At 55.1% G+C, this 16,937-nt stretch overlaps 1 protein-coding gene and 1 long non-coding RNA gene across 3 annotated transcripts; both read left to right on the forward strand.

Moving 5' to 3' along the window:
* The first annotated feature begins 2,808 nt into the window (after positions 1 to 2,808).
* On the forward strand, positions 2,809 to 6,874 carry LOC134057231 (uncharacterized). The gene is made up of 3 exons (XR_009934304.1): positions 2,809 to 2,889; positions 3,312 to 3,384; positions 3,571 to 6,874. It is a non-coding gene; the product is annotated as an uncharacterized LOC134057231 (long non-coding RNA).
* A 3,582-nt stretch (positions 6,875 to 10,456) lies between these two features.
* LOC134057227 (zinc finger protein 239-like) lies at positions 10,457 to 13,259 on the forward strand. Of its 2 annotated transcripts, XM_062514225.1 has the most exons (3): positions 10,457 to 10,891; positions 11,246 to 11,386; positions 11,573 to 13,259. In XM_062514225.1, exons 2-3 carry the CDS (start codon positions 11,305 to 11,307, stop codon positions 12,487 to 12,489), a joined length of 999 nt encoding a protein of 332 aa, XP_062370209.1. In that variant the 5' UTR covers positions 10,457 to 10,891; positions 11,246 to 11,304; the 3' UTR covers positions 12,490 to 13,259. The 2 variants fall into 2 exon arrangements, with proteins under 2 accessions (XP_062370209.1, XP_062370208.1); XM_062514224.1 differs by having other exon boundaries at positions 10,458 to 11,386.
* The last annotated feature ends 3,678 nt before the right edge of the window (positions 13,260 to 16,937 follow it).

The following is a 16,937-nucleotide window of genomic DNA, read 5'->3' on the forward strand; positions in this document are numbered from 1 at the left end:
CTTTGAACTCTCTCTCCTTAACGCTGACACTGACACTGACACTGACACTGGGGATCCAAGAGCATTGTGACTGAGGAACCTCATGGAACCAAGAGTCCATTGCTACACTGTGCAGCCTGTGGAACCAAGGGGAGCACAGTGACATTGCGGGGCCTCATGGAACATTGGAGACTATTCTGACACTCTGGGACCCACTGGAACAAGGGACTGTTACAGCTTGGCAGGGCCTCATGGAATCAAGGGCACGGCAGTGAACACTGTGGGTCTGCACAGGATGAAGGGTTCATTCTGACACCGTGGAACCCAGGATACCATTGTAACACTATGGGGCACCATGGAAACAAAGGTGCATTGTGACAGAGCAGGACCTCACGAAACCATCGAGGCCATTTTTACACATTGAGGCCTTGTGAAACCAAAGGGCCATGGTGGCACTTCAGAGCCTTGTGGAGCAAACAGGACCCTAGTGACACTGTTGGACTCAGTGGAACCAAGGGGCCATTGTGACACTTTGGGTGTCATGGAATCAATGGTCTGTTTTGACACTGCAGGCCTTAACGAATCACAGAGACTATTGTGGCACTGCAGGTGATGTCTTGGAGTGGCTACCTAGAACACAGGCTAGACAAGGTTAAGGGAATAAAGTCGGTGCTTATTAAAGGCCTTCAATAGATACACCTTGGACAGTGAAAAGCTTCCCAGAGGCTACACCCAAGGTGGATGGTGGTCATGACTTTTTCAGACAGATATAAGTTTGGTCTGTTTGCATATAAGGGGTTAATCCTCCAATTACAGCTTCCGCTAATGAAGTCATATTCCCTCAGTTTGCTCCCCCCTCCCAATTCACTTTTGTTTATTGTATTTGGAACCTGAGGCTGTAGGGTGTCCTTGAGTTTCAGAGGAATCTTTTTGTCTGACCAAAATGTGAAGATAGTTAACTAATACTTTCTATGGAGTTTAGAGTTATGCATTGATGCATAACAGGATTTCAAAAATATAAAGGCTAAAATCTTATGCCATGACAGGCCTCACTGAACCAAGGGGCCACTGTGACACTTTGTGGCCCCATGGAACCAAGGAGTCCATTGTGATGCTACAAGGCCTCATGGAAGCAAGGAACCATTGTGACACTCTGGGGTCTTGTTGTGCTAAGGGGTGATTGTGTCACTGTGTGACACCATTGAATTAAGGAGTCCATGGTGACACTGCAGGGCCCCATGGAACTAAGGATTCATGGAACAGTGCGGACCCCATGGAACCAAAGATCCACTGTGACACAGCAGGGCCTCATGGAATTCTGGAGACCATGATGACACTTTGAGGCCACGTTGAATCAAGGGGCTCTGCAGGGCCTCGTGGAACCAAGGAGACCATTCTGCCATTGTGAGTCCCCACAGAACCAAGGGTCCATTGTGACACTGCATCACCAAGGAGACCCCTGTGACACTGCAAGGCCTCATGGGAACAAGGGACCTTGCAGTCCCTTGTATATCTGCAGAGGGATTTGTCTCCTCTACAATGCATGTGGGGGAGACACCTGGCTGAGGGCTCCACATCCTCCTGCCTTAATTTTCTTTGCATTTCTCATTGTTCTTTCAAAATACCCAAACCCAGGGTGAAGATGTTGAGCTAAGACAACGATGGCAACATGGGGGGGATCTTCCAGGGGATGTGGGGGGTGCTGTGTTCAAGAGGGTTGAGGGTTCCTGGGAGGGATTTGGGGGTCGCTCAGGGTCTTGGATATTCTAGGCTGAGCAGTTCTAATTGCTTTGGGAAACTCTGGCAGAGGTTCTGGGGCAGTTGATCAAGGATCCCCTGCCCAGGAACTGTCCACATATCCCCTGTACCAGTTTTGGGTTTCTCCTGTCCTGGATCCCCCTCTCCTCGCTGTCATTCTCCTTGCCCCCTGCTCATTCTCATGTTACCTCCCTCCTGGTCCCACCCTGCTCCCATCCCAGTCTGGATCCCACTCTTGGTCTCATTCCCTGTCCCGTATTCTCTGTCTGGTTGTCATTCTCATAATCCCGGTCCCATATTCCCTGTCCTGTTCCCGTTCTCATATTCCCAGTCCTCATGCTGGTCCCGCATTTCCATTTCCATATTTCCTGTCCCATTTCCGTATTTCCATTCCCAGCCCTATTTCTAATCCCGGTCCCATCTTTCTAATCCCTATCCCATATTCTCTCTCCAGTTGCTGTATCTGTATTCCCTGTCCTGTTCCCACATTTCCATTCCCAGTTCGTGTCCTGTATTCCCCGTCCCAGTCCTGTATTCTTGTTTCTGTTCCTGGTTCCCGTTCCCATTCCCTGTCCCCATTCCCTGTTCCCTCTCACCAGGCCCCGCCGCCATCGCTCCGGCCCCCCCGCGGCCCACACGTGACCAGGGAGAACCCCGCGCTGCTTCCGCCCACCAATCACAGCGCGCGATCGCTCCTGGATTTGCATAACCACGCTTTCGGTCCTGACCCCGCCCACCGCCGGCTGAAGCCGCGTCCGGGAGCTGTTTATTCCCAGTTCCGTCCCAGTGCCCCCAGTAAGAGCGGTCCTAGCACGGAAAGCGCTCCCAATTCCTTCCGGGTTCTCTCAGGATCGCTTCGAGTGCTCCCAGTATTGGTTCCAGCACTGTGCAGGGCACGGCCACTTTGGAACCCCCCAGGGCAGAGCACGGCTGCTTTTCAGTGTCGGCACCGACCTGGGCCGGGCTGGGAGCGGAGGAGGGGGAGGAAGGAAAGAGGAACGGGAAGAACAAGAAGGGGAAAGTCAGGAACATGAGGAAGAGGAGCTGCAAGAGAAAGAGCAGCAGCAGAACCACTCGGCTCCCCTGCCCGCCCGCTCAGGCTGCAGTTCCCCCAACTCTGGCAGCATCGCCCTGCCCCCCCGGAACCCACAGGTGAGCAGGAAGTGAAACCTCGCCCCAAAACCAGCGGGGGCGTCTCTGGAAGGTTTTCTTTTTGAGGGGCCAGGGTACGTTTGGATCTTGAAGGACCCCGAAGCTCAGCCGGAAATGCCCCGGGAGGGATCTTGGCAGGTCCCACGTGGTGATCACCCAGTACTGGTGGGCAGAGGGCCAGTATGGGGTTTGGGGATCCCCAGGAGAGCCGTGGGGGAATGCGGGAGCCCTGGAGAGGGGAGAGCGCAGAGGGGCATTCCCAGAGCCAGGGAACCCCCGGCAGCCTGGAGGAGTGCAAGAGGTTGGTGATGAGCAGCCCCAGGCTCTCTGAGGTTGAAAGGGGTGATGACATCTCCAGCTACCCTTGGCCCGCAGGAACATCAAAACCAATGTGCTCAGCCCTTGTTTTTCCCCAAAACCAGGATTTCCCATTCCCAAATCATGGTCAGATGGAGGAGGAGGCCGTGAGGAAGATGGCCCAGAAGCCCTATGCAGGTGAGGGGGAAGTCCCTGCCCCCTTCCCCCTCTGTCCTGCTCCATCTCCCAGCCCAGCATGGCCCCCGGCTGCAGGACAACCCCGCTGCCGACACCGTCCTGCCGGGGACATGCTGGGGGGATCTCCTTCCCCCTCCCTCTGGAACAGAGGCAAATCCCATCCTCTCCTTGTCCTTCCTCCCCCAGACAAGGAGCTGAGGATGGAGACCAGGGAGGACAAATCCCCACAGCTGAACCTTATGGAAAAGGCATTTTAAACCAGCTCCATGGTGCAGGAATCCAAGGAGGAGGAAAAGCCCCAGAGATCCCTCATGAGGGGTTACAAATGCAGATCACGGTGATCCAAAGCAGAAAGACCCACTCCGGGCCAGGGAGGTGGCCAGAGATGCTGCTGGAGCTTAGAGCTGAGAGTCCATGAGCAGCTTCATGATGGGGAGAAGCCCCACAAGTGCTCAGAATGTGGGAAGAGCTTCAGCAAGTGATCCTACCTGATCCAACACTGGAGAATCCACATGAGGGAACAGCCCTATGAGTGTGGGGAGTGTGGGAAGGGCTTCAAGACAAGCTCTGACCTGACTGCCCACCAGATGAGCCACACAAAGCAGAGGCGTGCCGATTGTGAGGAATGCAGGAAGACATTTAAGACTAGCTCCAGTCTCCTCAGGCATCAGCAGATTCAGAGGAGAGGCCCTTCCACTGACCCAACAATGGGAATGGCTTCAACCAAAACTCCACTGTCGTCACCCACCAGCGCATATATACTAGGACGAGGCCCTACGAGTGTCCCAAATGTGTGAAGTCCTGTTCCAGAAGCTCTCACTTTACCCTACACCAATGAAGGCACCACTAAGGGAAGCCCTGCAAATCAAGTGCAGGAAGAGCTTCATGTGCTGCTCCAGCTCCATCCCCCGTGGCAGGATCTGTGCTGGATGTTCCTGTGGCCCCCAGTGGGCAGAGCATTGCTGGTCCATGGTGCCCATGATCTATGTTAGAAATACACCTGGCTGGGTGGCTCCACATCCTCCTGGCTCCCCATGGGCACCTGGACATATCCACAGATCAACATCAGAAATCCATTGTGAAGAGCACGTTTGTCGACTTCTGACCCGAGAAAAATCTCACTCTTTGCATCTTCTGGTGGTATCAAGCAACACTGAATGGCCTTGGAGGTCTTCTCCAATAGAAATCCATCATTTTAATCCTTTCTGGCTCATGGGCATCTTCCACAGCCAAATGGGAACATACTGGGGCAAACCCCACAATTTTGGAGATGGTGGGGTGGAAACCCCTTCAAAAAGGGTTCTTCCCACCCAGCCAAGCATGTGGATGCTTTGCCAGCAGGGACACATAAATTCTTTTGTTTTGGCCTTGAAACAAAAAGGTTTCTGTTCATTCCTTTGAAAGCCCTGTAACTGGGGTTAAAAATAACGACAAGGAACTAAGACATGGGTGGGGCCATGGGGGGAGATGGATGAGGATGTGAGGAACATGGATGGGGACATTGCGAAGTGCTGTCCAATGCAGGTACTGCCACCACATCCCCACTATCACCACCACAGTGCACCAGCCAGATGTCATCACCCAGCAGGGCAGGAGGTGGAACTTGTTCGGCTGTTGACAAGTGGCCCGGAGGTGAGTGACAGTCACCAGGGCGTCCTAGGGACTCCACGCTCAGAGGACCCCAATGGCCCAAGGTACAGCACAAGGGTCAGTGCCACCCACAGTGTCATGTGGCCCCATGCTACATGTCACCAGGGGTGTCCTGGTGACATTGTCCCCCTGCTATCTGTCCTGGTGGCATCATGTCCTTTCCCCTCTGTATGTCCAAATTCCCTACCATATCTTCCTCTCGCCTTCCATGTGTCCCCTGCCCCCAGTGGGGCCAAAAACCATGAGGTCCTGGGCTGTCTGAGGGGACCCATCCTGTAGTGTCCCTGTGTCCCTCAATGTGTGCCCATGTCCCTCAGGATGTCCCCATGGCTGCTTCTGGCACGGAGCATCTGCACTCACCCTGGCACAGGTAGGAAAACACTGTAACACCCCATGACATCCTTGTCCTCTGATTTTAGGTCCTTCTCCCCTCCATTTTCAGTCCTTTTCCCCTTTTTTGGGTTCAGTGCCCCCTATTTTGAGTCTTTTCTGTGCTTGTTTGGATTCTTTCCATCCTTTACCCCAATTTTATGCACCCTCGCCTTCACTTTGGCACATTTTTGGGTGCATCCCTCCCTTCCAACCCCCTCCGCACCTTTTAGGCGCCCCTCACTCCCCTACACCCCAACTCCCTTCCCCACAGACATCTCCCCAGCTGTGTCCCCAACTGTCCCCCTATGCCACATGGACTCAGTGCTCACCATCCTGGATACCCTTGAGTCCCCGGCCTGGGACTGTGGATTTCCTCTTCCAAGAGATTCAGAGCTGGACCGGCTGCCAGGGGATGCCGATGGCACCAGAGCTCAGGGTGGGTGGCCTGGTGAGGTTGGTGGGAGGGGGTTTGGGGTCATCTTGGGACTGACCAGGGGCTTGTCCACTCTGCAGTGAGAAGCAGCCCTGGCCAGGGAGTCTGGGATGGATGGGGGCAGGAGAGATTGGACACTGGTGGACACTTGATGGACACCTGAGTCATGGATCCCAGCTTGACACTTGTCTGGATAGCTCTTGGCCCTGCAGCCCCCCAGCCTAGGCAGCTCCGAGCCCAGATAACCACCAGCCTTGATACACACCTTGGGTGTGTATCACCTAACTGGCCCACCAGCCCATCCCAGTAGCCCCAACCCCAAAACCCCCCAAAACAAACCCAATTCCAGAACATCAATTCTGGATGCTCCCTGCAGAGTGAGGGGGAAACTGAGGCACGGGATGAGGTGATGGGAGGAGACTTTGAGACTCACCCTGGAGACCCCAAAACGAGCACCCACCCCCCAAATTGTCACTGCAGCATCTCAGGCCCCCCAGCTGTCACACTGGGGCGACTCCAGGAGCCACTGCAACCCCAGGCCCCTCGAGGGGTGACCTGTGGTGTCCCTCTGGTGTCACTGGCGAGTCCCCAGCAGAAGCAACATCACCTCCTCAGCAGGAGGAAGACGAGAAGGAGGTGAGGATGTGACTGAAACTCCTGCCCGTTCACATGGGGAGGTCGCCACACGAACGGGGGCCAAGCACAGGTGGAGCAGCGGAGGTACCATGGGGACTGGGGGGGGACATGGGGACAGTCCCCAAGGTCCCCTCAGGGGATGCTGTGGTGGGGGCGGGGGGGAGGGGGTGCAGGGTGGAGCAGCATCTTCAGGGGGATGTGGGGAGATGGAAATGGCTGGGAGTGACCCCAGAAATGTTTTCACCACCTCCTCCTGTAACATGTGGGCCGCCCCCTTCTTTGGGGTGCTGGTAACAAATTGGCAGATGGCGGTGACAAAAAGCGCAGGTGCCACCTCGGGGATTGCACAGAGAGAGGGTCCTGCAGCATGACCAAGACCCCCCTGACTGAGGGGCACCCCAGGGTGACAAAGGGGGGGGGGGGTCAGGGTTGTCCCCAAGGTGTGAGGGGAGCAGGTTTTATGGGGAAGTGTGGTTGGGGCGCAACAGAAATGCGTCCAGTCCTGCCGGTGTCCGGAGCACGAGGGGGACATGGCACCTGTTACCCTGTCACTGTGTCCCCCTGTCTCCCATCATCCACTGTACCCCACTGTCCCTTTTGCTGGGCAGCAAGGGGTGGTGGCACTCCTGGATGGGTGTCCAGGTGGATCTGCACTCACCTGCTATGGACAGAGTTGTCAAACGTGATGTGGGGACACTGGGTTGCACTGTCATTGGCATTTCACTGTCATTGTCACCATCACTGTCAGTGCCACTGCCATTTGTCACTGTTATTGTCACTGTCACTGTCCTTAGCACTGTCACTGTCACCATCACCATCACTGTCATAGCACTCACTGGCTGCTCCCCAGGGTCCGCAGAGGTACTGGGGAACAGCCAGGGGACAGATGGATAGATGTGGGACAGAAGGACATGAGTGAGACACCAGGAGAGACATAAGGCACACAAAAGGGACATGAGAAGATACCAGAAGGACACTCAGGGGACACTGGGACACTTGCGGACACTCACAATATCACTGAAGGTGTAGCAGTCGGGGATTTTCTGTTTTAGTAGCGTTTGGATGTTGATGGCCTTGAGCTGGAACTCCATGATGACACTGATCAGCCTGAGGGGACAAAAAACACTACAAGAGGCCTCAAAATCACTAAAAAATAAAATAGGAAAAAATCCACCTCAAAATCCCAAAGAAACCAATGCAAAAGGGAAAACTCCGCCGCAAAAAATCCCCAAAAAAGAGAACAAATCTGCCCATAAATCCCCAAAAAACCCTGTGAGTTCCCCAAGTTCAAAAAAAAACCTGGAAAAGGAAAAATTTGACCCCAAAAATCCCCCAGAAATTAAAATTCCACCCCAAAATCCTAAAAAAAAAAAAAGGAAAATTTCCACCCCAAAATCTCAAAAAATCCAATGCTAATGGAAAATTCCACCTGAAATCCCCAAAAACCTCAGGAGTTCCCAAAATAACAAAAAAAAAAAAAACATTCTAGAAAAGGAAAAATTCTGCACCAAAATCCCCCAGAAAACATCAGGAAAGGGAAAACTTGGCCACAAAATCCCCAAAAATTACCCTGGGAAAGGGAAAATTTCATCCCATAATCCCACACAGGAATTCGGAAAAAGGGGTCGCAAATCCAACACTTGGATTTTAGGGATGGGAAACTTCCCTGGGTGGGACTTGTGGGATTTACCTGTGGAATTGGAGGGTGAAATTGCTGTCAGTGCAATCCAGCACCAGCAGCTGGGGGTCTCCAGGGTACACCCCCAGGCACTCTGTGGGCTTGGGACTGGGGTCAGGGAATGCTGAGAGCCCAGAAACCCTGGGACTTCCCAAATCCTGAATCACATATACTCCAGGACCATCCCAAACCTTGCACCTCAAACCCAAACCCCAAACCCCAAACCAAAACCCTACTCCTAAACCTCTTGGGACCATCCCAAATGCCTTTAGAGTATCCCAAATCTCAAATCCCAACCCTAACTCTAAAACCCAAACCCCAAGTGTCCCCACCAGTGATGACGCTGGAGGCAATGTCGAAGGTGTCATTACCAGGGTCAATGTCCCCTGTGCGGAAGAAGTGCTGTGCCTGGTGCCATCTCTGGTGACACCTGCAGTGCCAGCATAGGGGTAGTGGCCCAGGGTCTTGTTGAGGACAGCCAGGTACTGTGGGGACAGGGAAACAGTGCTGGGGATAGCACTGGGGCACCTCAGCGTCCTCAAATCACACCAGTGTCCCAAATCACCTCCATAGGCTGAGGTCCTTCATGTCCCCAGATGACCACTGTGTCCCCAACTCTTCTAACCCCTTTCGGTGTCCGTGTGCCACCTTCTTGAGGACAAAGGCATGGGGTGGGAGGTGCTGGCCTGGCACAGCCCTCGGGGTGCCCAGTCCCCCTTGTCACTCCCACACCTGTGCATGTCCCTGTGCCAGGGCTGGCATTAACGGTAGCACCGGGCCAGGCACTGGCACAGACACCAACCAAAACGGCTTGCAACCAGCAGGGCCACCCATGGGGTGGGCACGGAGCCACCCCAGCCTGGCCCCACGCCTGGCCTGTCACTGCCATGCCCACCAGCATTGCCACACCATAGACTAATGTGTCCCCTGGCACTGCCGTGCTCGTGGTGGCATCTCCACGGGCATTCCAGCACCTGCGGCGGCACTTCCATGGCCATGTGTGCCTTGGTATCACCACACCCCTGGTGGCACCTCTATGACCACCTCATCCTGACACCCCTGATCACCACCCCCTGTGGATGACAGGGACACTGTGAGCACCTGCACCCTGTTCTGTCCCTTCAGTTACCCCCTTGTAGACATCTCTGCTGCCAGTGGCACAGGTGCCACCTGATGCCACCGTGTGGGACTTGTCCCAGTTATCGCCGATGGATGGACACCTGGTGCCACTGGGCAGGGATGATGTCCCCAGGGCTTGTGGCAGAGCAGGACCCACACTGGGAAGGCCACATCCGAGGCCACCAAACTGTACCCAGCAGGCAGGAGGGACACCGGTGAGAACATGGTGGTGCCGCAGGGGGGGTGGCAGGTGACGTGTGGGGCACATGTGGGCACAGGAACTCATGCATCACGGGCTGGGGCAGGTACCATGCTCCAAAATCATGTCCCCTGTCCCTGTGTCCTGTTCCGTGTCCTGTGCCATGCTCAAGGTCATGTCCTGTGTCCTATACCACACCCTGCACCCTGTGTCATGTCCTATATGCCCCATGTCCCATGTTTCATGTCTTTAGTCCCATGTCCCATGAAACCCTTCACGCTGTGCCCCAGTCATGCCCAGGGCCCTACACCAAGCCCAATCTTGGCATCATGGCCCTGGGAACTGGGACTGGCACTGGGGCTGGAAGCCACCTGGGACAATGCCTGGCATCATGACACAGCAGCTGGAAACGTGGTGGGGACTGGGACTAGACCAATGGACACCGGGTCTGGGGCTGGGCACTGGAACTGGACACCAAACCAGGATCTATCTTAAGCCCCCATACTGGTCTGGCAGCACTGAGGTTACTGGGGATACTGGGAGCTACTGGAGGGGTACTGTGGGTGCTGACTGCTTCCCCCCCAGAACACGACGAGAGGAACCCCCGGGGGGGGGGGGGGGGGGGGGGGGAGGTGGGGGGCAGGAGCCCCGAAAATGAGACACACGAGCTCCCAGTTCAGCAAGGTCACGGTGCGACAGCCCAGTCCCTGGCTCCTCCCCTGTCCCTGTCCCCTCCTCGGTCCCCAGGGCATGACACGGGGCTGTCCCTATCCCAGTCCCTGTCCCCATTCCCGGTCCTGTACTCCCGGTCCCTGTCCCCATTCCCTGTTTCCATTCTCGGTCCCTGTCCCCATTCCAGTCCCCGTTCCCACTCCCGTTCCCGCTCCCGCTCCCATTCCCATTCCCTCTCACCGCACGCCGCCGCCATCGCTCTGCCCACCGCTCCCGCCCTCACGTGACCAGGGAGAACCCCGCGCTGCTTCCGCACACCAATCACAGCGCGCGATCGCTCCTAGATTTGCATAACCACGCCCTCTGCTCCGACACCGCCCACCACCGGCTGTAGCCGGGTCTAGGCGCAGTTTGCTCCCAGTTCCCTCCCAGTGCTCCCAGTAAGAGCGGTACTGGCAGGGAGAGCGCTCCCAGTTGCTTCTAGGTGCTGTCAGGATCGTTACCAGTGCTCCCAGTATCACTTCCCAGTGCCGCGCGGGGCGCAACCGCTTTGCAATCCCCCAGGGCGGAGCGCGGCTGCTTTTGCGCGTCGGCACCGGGCCGGGCCGGGCTGGGGGAGGAGGAGCGGAAGGAAGAAGAGTAGTGGAAGGAAGAGCAGCAGCAGAACCGAGCGGCTCACTCGCTCGCCCGCTCTAGGCCGCAGCTTCCCCGACTTCCCCGGCATCACCCCTCCCCCCGGAAGCCGCAGGTGAGCTGGGAGGGGGAGCTCGCCCCAAATCCATCGTGGGGAGGTCTCCTGGAGGTTTCTTTGTGGGGCAGGAGATGTTTGGATCTTGCAGGACCCCGAAGCTCAGCCGGAAATGCCCCGGGAGGGATCTTGGCGGGTCCCACATTGCGATCGCTCGTTCTGGCGGAGAGGGGGCGAGATCGGTTCTGGGGATATCCGGGAGAGCCGTGGGGGAATACGGGAACCCCGGAGCGGGGAGAGCGCAGAGGGGCGATCCCGGAGCCGGGGGACCCCCGGCAGCCTGGAGGGGTGTGGGAGGTTGGTGATAAGCGGCCCCAGGCTCTCTGAGGCTGAAAGGGGCACTGGCTTGTCCAGCTGAACTTGGCCCGCAGGAACATAAACCCAACGCGCTCAACCCTTCTTTTCCCCCAAAAATGGATTTCCCATTCCTAAACCTTGGCCCGATGGAGGATGAGGCCGTGAGGAAGAAGAACATGCCCCCGGAGCCCCAGGCAGGTGAGGAGGAAGTCCCTGCCCCTTTCACCCTCTGTCCTGCTCCATCTCCCAGCCCAGCACGGCCCCCGGCTGCAGGACAGCCCCGCTGCCGACGCCGTCCTGCCAGGGACGTGCTGGGGGGATCTCCTTCCCCCTCCCTCTGGAACAGAGGCAAATCCCATCTTCTCCTTGTCCTTCCCCCTCTAGACAAGGAGCTGAGGATGGAGACCAGGGAGGACAAATCCCTGCAGCAGAACCTTGTGGAAGAGGCTGTTTGGAGCAGCTCCATTGCACAGGAAACCAGCGAGGAGGAAAAGCCCGGGAGATCCCACATGAGGATGGGCTGCAAACACAGTTCTTGGGTATCCGAGGAGGAGAACCAGGGCCAAAGAACCGGACAGAGCTGCAGCCAGAGCTCAGAGCTGGGGTTCCATGAGCATCTTCATGATGCGGATAAGCCCCACAAGTGTTCAAATTGTGGGAAGAGCTTCAGCAAGAGATCCTCCCTGATCTGGCACTGGAGAATCCACATGGGGGAACGGCCCTATGAGTGTGGGGAGTGTGGAAAGAGCTTCAGTACGAGATTCAAACTGATCCGCCACCAGATGATCCACACTGGGGAGAGGCCCTATGAATGTGACATACGCAGGAAGAGGTTTCAGACCAGCTCCAATCTCGTCATGCATCAGCGGATTCACACAGAAGAGAGGCCCTTCCGCTGCCCTGACTGTGGGAAGGGCTTCAAATACAACTCCCGCCTTGTCTCCCACAGGCGCATCCACACTGGGGAGATGCCCTATGAGTGTGGGCAGTGTGGGAAGTGCTTCAGGACAAGCTCTGAACTGATTGTCCACCAAAGGATCCACACAGGGGAACAGCCCTATGAGTGTGATAAATGCAGCAAGAGGTTTCTGACCAGCTCCAGTCTCCTCCTGCACCAGCGCATTCACATAGAGGAGAGGCCCTTCTGCTGCCCCGACTACGGGAAGGGCTTCAGGCACAACTCCAACCTCGTCACCCACCGGCGCATCCACACTGGGGAGAGGCCCTATGAGTGTTCTGAGTGTGGGAAGAGCTTTTCACAGAGCTCTCACCTGACCAAACACCAATGGAGGCACCACTAAGGGAAGCCCTGCAAATCAAGTGCAGGAAGAGCTTCATGTGCTGCTCCAGCTCCATTCTCCATGGCAGGATCTGTGCTGGATGATGCCGAGTGACCCCTGGTGGGCAGAGCCCCGGTGATCCATGTTAGGAAGACACCTGGCTGGGCGGCTCTTCATCCTCCTGGCTTCCCTTGAGCACCTGGACATATCCACAGATCAACATCAGAAATCCATTGTGAAGAGCACGTTTGTCAACTTCTGACCCGAGAAAAATCTCACTCTTTGCATCTTCTGGTGGTATCAAGCAACACTGAATGGCCTTGGAGGTCTTCTCCAATAGAAATCCATCATTTTAATCCTTTCTGGCTCATGGGCATCTTCCACAGCCAAATGGGAACATATTGGGGCAAACCCCACAATTTTGGAGATGGTGGGGTGGAAACCCCTTCAAAAAGGGTTCTTCCCACCCAGCCAAGCATGTGGATGCTTTGCCAGCAGGGACACATAAATTCTTTTGTTTTGGCCTTGAAACAAAAAGGTTTCTGTTCATTCCTTTGAAAGCCCTGTAACTGGGGTGTCCTGGTTTGAAGGACAGGTGTTTGCCAAGGAAAGCAGAAGCTTCCCCTTGGACTGAAAGAAAATATGATTCTTCCGATTATTATAATTTCGGAATTAAGAGAGCTCTCAGGCAAAGATATGGGGGTAGGAATAACAGTTCTTTACTAGTATATTTAACAAGACAAACAAGAACAACAACAGCTATGAAATTACCCACAAACAGAACAGTAACTCAGTCCCAGTGTTTTTTGGCTGCAGGCACCTTTTCCCTGAGCTGCAGTTCCTGGTGCTGGGGGCGGGCGGCTCCCGCAGAGCTGCAGGAGGGCTGGGGGTGATGGCAGAGCTGTCCCAGGGGGAGAGAGAGATGGAGAGAGAGCCCTCTGCTCACGGTGTGGGTCCCGGTGCTCAGTAGAGTGCTGGATGGTGGTAGTTCACAGCGAGAAGACAGCCGGGCAGGGTCCGATGGTGGTTTCCCGACGCTGGGATGGGACACAGACGGCGATCGTCCTTCTCGTCCAAACTCCGCGGGGGAAATGGGCCGAGGCCCAGCCTTCCTCTTCCTCTTCTGGCTGTTTGAATCTCGCGGGGCTTGCTTCTTCCATCCCGTCCCCTCCCCCTTGTCACCAGGGCCCAGTCAACAGGTATCTTAGCATGACAATGGGGAAAATTCCACAGAGGGAAAAAAAAAAAAAAGAAAGAACTAACCCTCAACATTATCCACCCCGAATTTTCCCCTACCATCATGCCAAATCAAATTAAAAATCTTCAAATTATAGACATCCATACAGTTACAGATACAGGCACAGTATTGTAGGTAGTTCACCCTAAAACAAGGTCTCCTTGGGGTATGCATCTGGTCTTTCCATCCCTTTGCATGATCCACCAGGTACACCCTGGCCCTTGAGCAAAAACCACCCCCCGAATTGGATTGTCTTTGCTGGAGGCAGGGTTCACCCAAACAGTTTTTCCTAGCATACCTCTCATATGCACCACTGGAACCTTGTCCCCATCTGGTGTTCTCAAGGGCTCAGACTGGGCAGGGCCTGCTCGATTAGTGGAACCTCGGGTGTTCACTAACCATGTGGCCTTTGGTAGATTAATCTCTCAGTTTTTGAAAGTCCCCCCACCCAGTGCCTTCAAGGTGGTTTTAAGCAGCCCATTGCACCGTTCCACTTTCCCAGCCGCTGGTGCGTGATAAGGAATGTGGTACACCCACTCGATGCCGTGTTCTCTGGCCCAGGTGCTTATGAGGCTGTTTTTGAAATGAGTCCCATTGTCTGACTCAATTCTCTCAGGGGTACCATGTCTCCAAAGGACTTGTTTTTCCAGGCCCAGGATGGTGTTGCGGGCAGTGGCATGAGGCACAGGGTAGGTCTCCAACCATCCAGTGGTGGCTTCTACCATGGTCAGCACGTAACGCTTGCCTTGGCGTGTCTGAGGCAGTGTGATGTAGTCAATCTGCCAGGCCTCCCCATACTTATATTTGGACCACCGCCCCCCATACCAGAGGGGCTTCACTCGCTTGGCTTGCTTGATGGCAGCACACATCTCATAGTCATGGATAACCTGGGAAATACTGTCCATGGTGAGATCCACCCCTCTATCTCATACCCACTTATAGGTAGCATCTCTGCCTTGGTGACCTGAGGCATCGTGGGCCCATCGAGCCAGGAACAACTCTCCTTTGTGTTGCCAGTCTAAGTCTATCTGTGACACCTCTATCCTTGCAGCCTGATCTACTTGCTCATTGTGTTGGTGCTCCTCATTAGCCCGACTCTTGGGGACATGGGCATCTACATGATGGACCTTTACGGGTAGCTTCTCTACCCGACTGGCAATGTCTTTCCACTCATCAGCAGCCCAGATTGGCTTTCCCCTACGTTGCCAGTTAGCTTTTTTCCATCTTTCCAGCCAGCCCCACAGAGCATTGGCTACCATCCATGAATCAGTGTAAAGGTAAAGCTTTGGCCACTTCTCTCTTTCAGCAATGTCCAGGGCCAGCTGAACAGCTTTGAGTTCAGCAAGTTGACTTGATCCACCTTCTCCTTCAGTAGCTTGTGCAACCTGTCGTGTGGGGCTCCATACGGCTGCTTTCCACTTCCGGTTCATCCCCACGATGCGACAGGAACCGTCAGTGAAAAGAGCGTAGCGAGTTTCATCTGCTGGCAGTTGGTTGTATGGCGGGGCTTCATCAGCCCGGGTCACTTGTTCTTGCTCCTCTTCATCGGCAAGACCAAAATTTTCACCTTCTGGCCAGTTTGTAATTATTTCCAAAATCCCAGGGCGATTTGGGTTTCCGATACGGGCGCGCTGTGTGATGAGGGCAATCCACTTGCTCCATGTGGCATCGGTGGCGTGGTGGGTAGAGGGGACCTTCCCTTTAAACATCCACTCCAGCACTGGTAGTCGGGGTGCCAGGAGGAGCTGTGCTTCTGTGCCAATCACTTCTGAGGCAGCTTGAACTCCTTCATAAGCAGCCAAGATCTCCTTCTCTGTTGGGGTGTAGTTGGTTTCAGATCCTCTGTAACTTCGGCTCCAGAATCCCAGAGGTCGGCCTCGGGTCTCACCAGGTACCTTCTGCCAAAGGCTCCAGGACAAGCCCTTGTTCCCGGCTGCAGAGTAGAACACATTCTTCACCTCTGGTCCCGTCCTGACTGGGCCGAGGGCTACAGCATGAGCGATCTCCTGCTTGATCTGGGCAAAGGCTTGCTGCTTCTCAGGGCCCCAGTGGAATTCGTTCTTCTTCCGGGTGACCAGGTAGAGAGGGCTCACGATCTGGCTGTACTCAGGAATGTGCATTCTCCAAAAGCCTATGGCACCTAGGAAAGCTTGTGTTTCCTTCTTGTTGGTTGGTGGAGACATCGCGGTGATCTTATTGATGACCTCAGTGGGGATTTGGCGCCGCCCGTCTTGCCACTTTACTCCCAGGAACTGGATCTCTCGGGCAGGACCTTTGACTTTGCTCCTCTTGATGGCAAAACCGGCTCCCAGCAGAATCTGGATGATCTTTTCTCCTTTCTCAAATACTTCCATTGCCGTGTTCCCCCACACAATGATGTCATCAATGTATTGCAGATGTTCTGGAGCTTCACCCTTTTCCAGTGCAGCCTGGATCAGTCCATGGCAGATGGTGGGGCTGTGTTTCCACCCCTGGGGCAGTCGGTTCCAGGTGTACTGCACGCCCCTCCAGGTGAAAGCAAACTGAGGCCTGCACTCTGCTGCCAGAGGAATGGAGAAAAATGCATTGGCAATGTCAATGGTGGCGTACCACTTTGCTGCCTTGGACTCCAGCGCGTACTGGAGTTCCAGCATGTCCGGCACGGCAGCGCTCAGCGGTGGAGTCACTTCATTCAATGCACGATAGTCCACAGTCAATCTCCATTCTCCATCAGACTTGCGCACAGGCCAGATGGGGCTGTTGAAGGGTGAGTGGGTTCTGCTGACCACCCCTTGGCCCTCCAGCTCACGGATCATCTTGTGGATGGGGATCACGGCATCTCGATTTGTCCTGTACTGCCGGTGGTGCACTGTGGAGGTGGCAATTGGCACTTGCTGCTCCTTCACCTTCAGGAGTCCCACTACAGATGGGTTCTCTGACAGTCCAAGCAAGGTGTTCAATTGCTTAATGTTTTCTGCCTCTACAGCAGCTATTCCAAAAGCCCACCTGAGTCCCTTTGGGTCTTTGTAATAGCCATTCCTCAGGAAGTCTATGCCTAGAATACACGGTGCCTCTGGGCCAGTCACAATTGGATGCTTCTGCCACTCTTTCCCAGTCAGGCTCACCTCAGCCTCCAGCAAAGTCAATTCCTGTGATCCCCCTGTCACCCCAGCAATAGAAACAGGCTCTTCCCCCACATGTTCTGATGGTATTAGGGTGACCTGTGAACCAGTATCAACTAAGGCCCTATGTT

The sequence above is a fragment of the Cinclus cinclus genome, unplaced genomic scaffold (genome assembly GCF_963662255.1).
Source record: "Cinclus cinclus unplaced genomic scaffold, bCinCin1.1 SCAFFOLD_70, whole genome shotgun sequence".
In the NCBI taxonomy this organism is placed as follows: Eukaryota; Metazoa; Chordata; class Aves; order Passeriformes; family Cinclidae; genus Cinclus; species Cinclus cinclus.

Excerpts from the sequence above, each read along its gene's own strand:
- LOC134057227 (XM_062514225.1), top strand. The coding sequence starts at position 11,305 with ATGGATTTCCCATTCCTAAACCTTGGCCCGATGGAGGATGAGGCCGTG. Across the intron at positions 11,387-11,572 it reads GCCCCCGGAGCCCCAGGCAG|ACAAGGAGCTGAGGATGGAG; the intron begins GTGAGGAGGAAG and ends TTCCCCCTCTAG.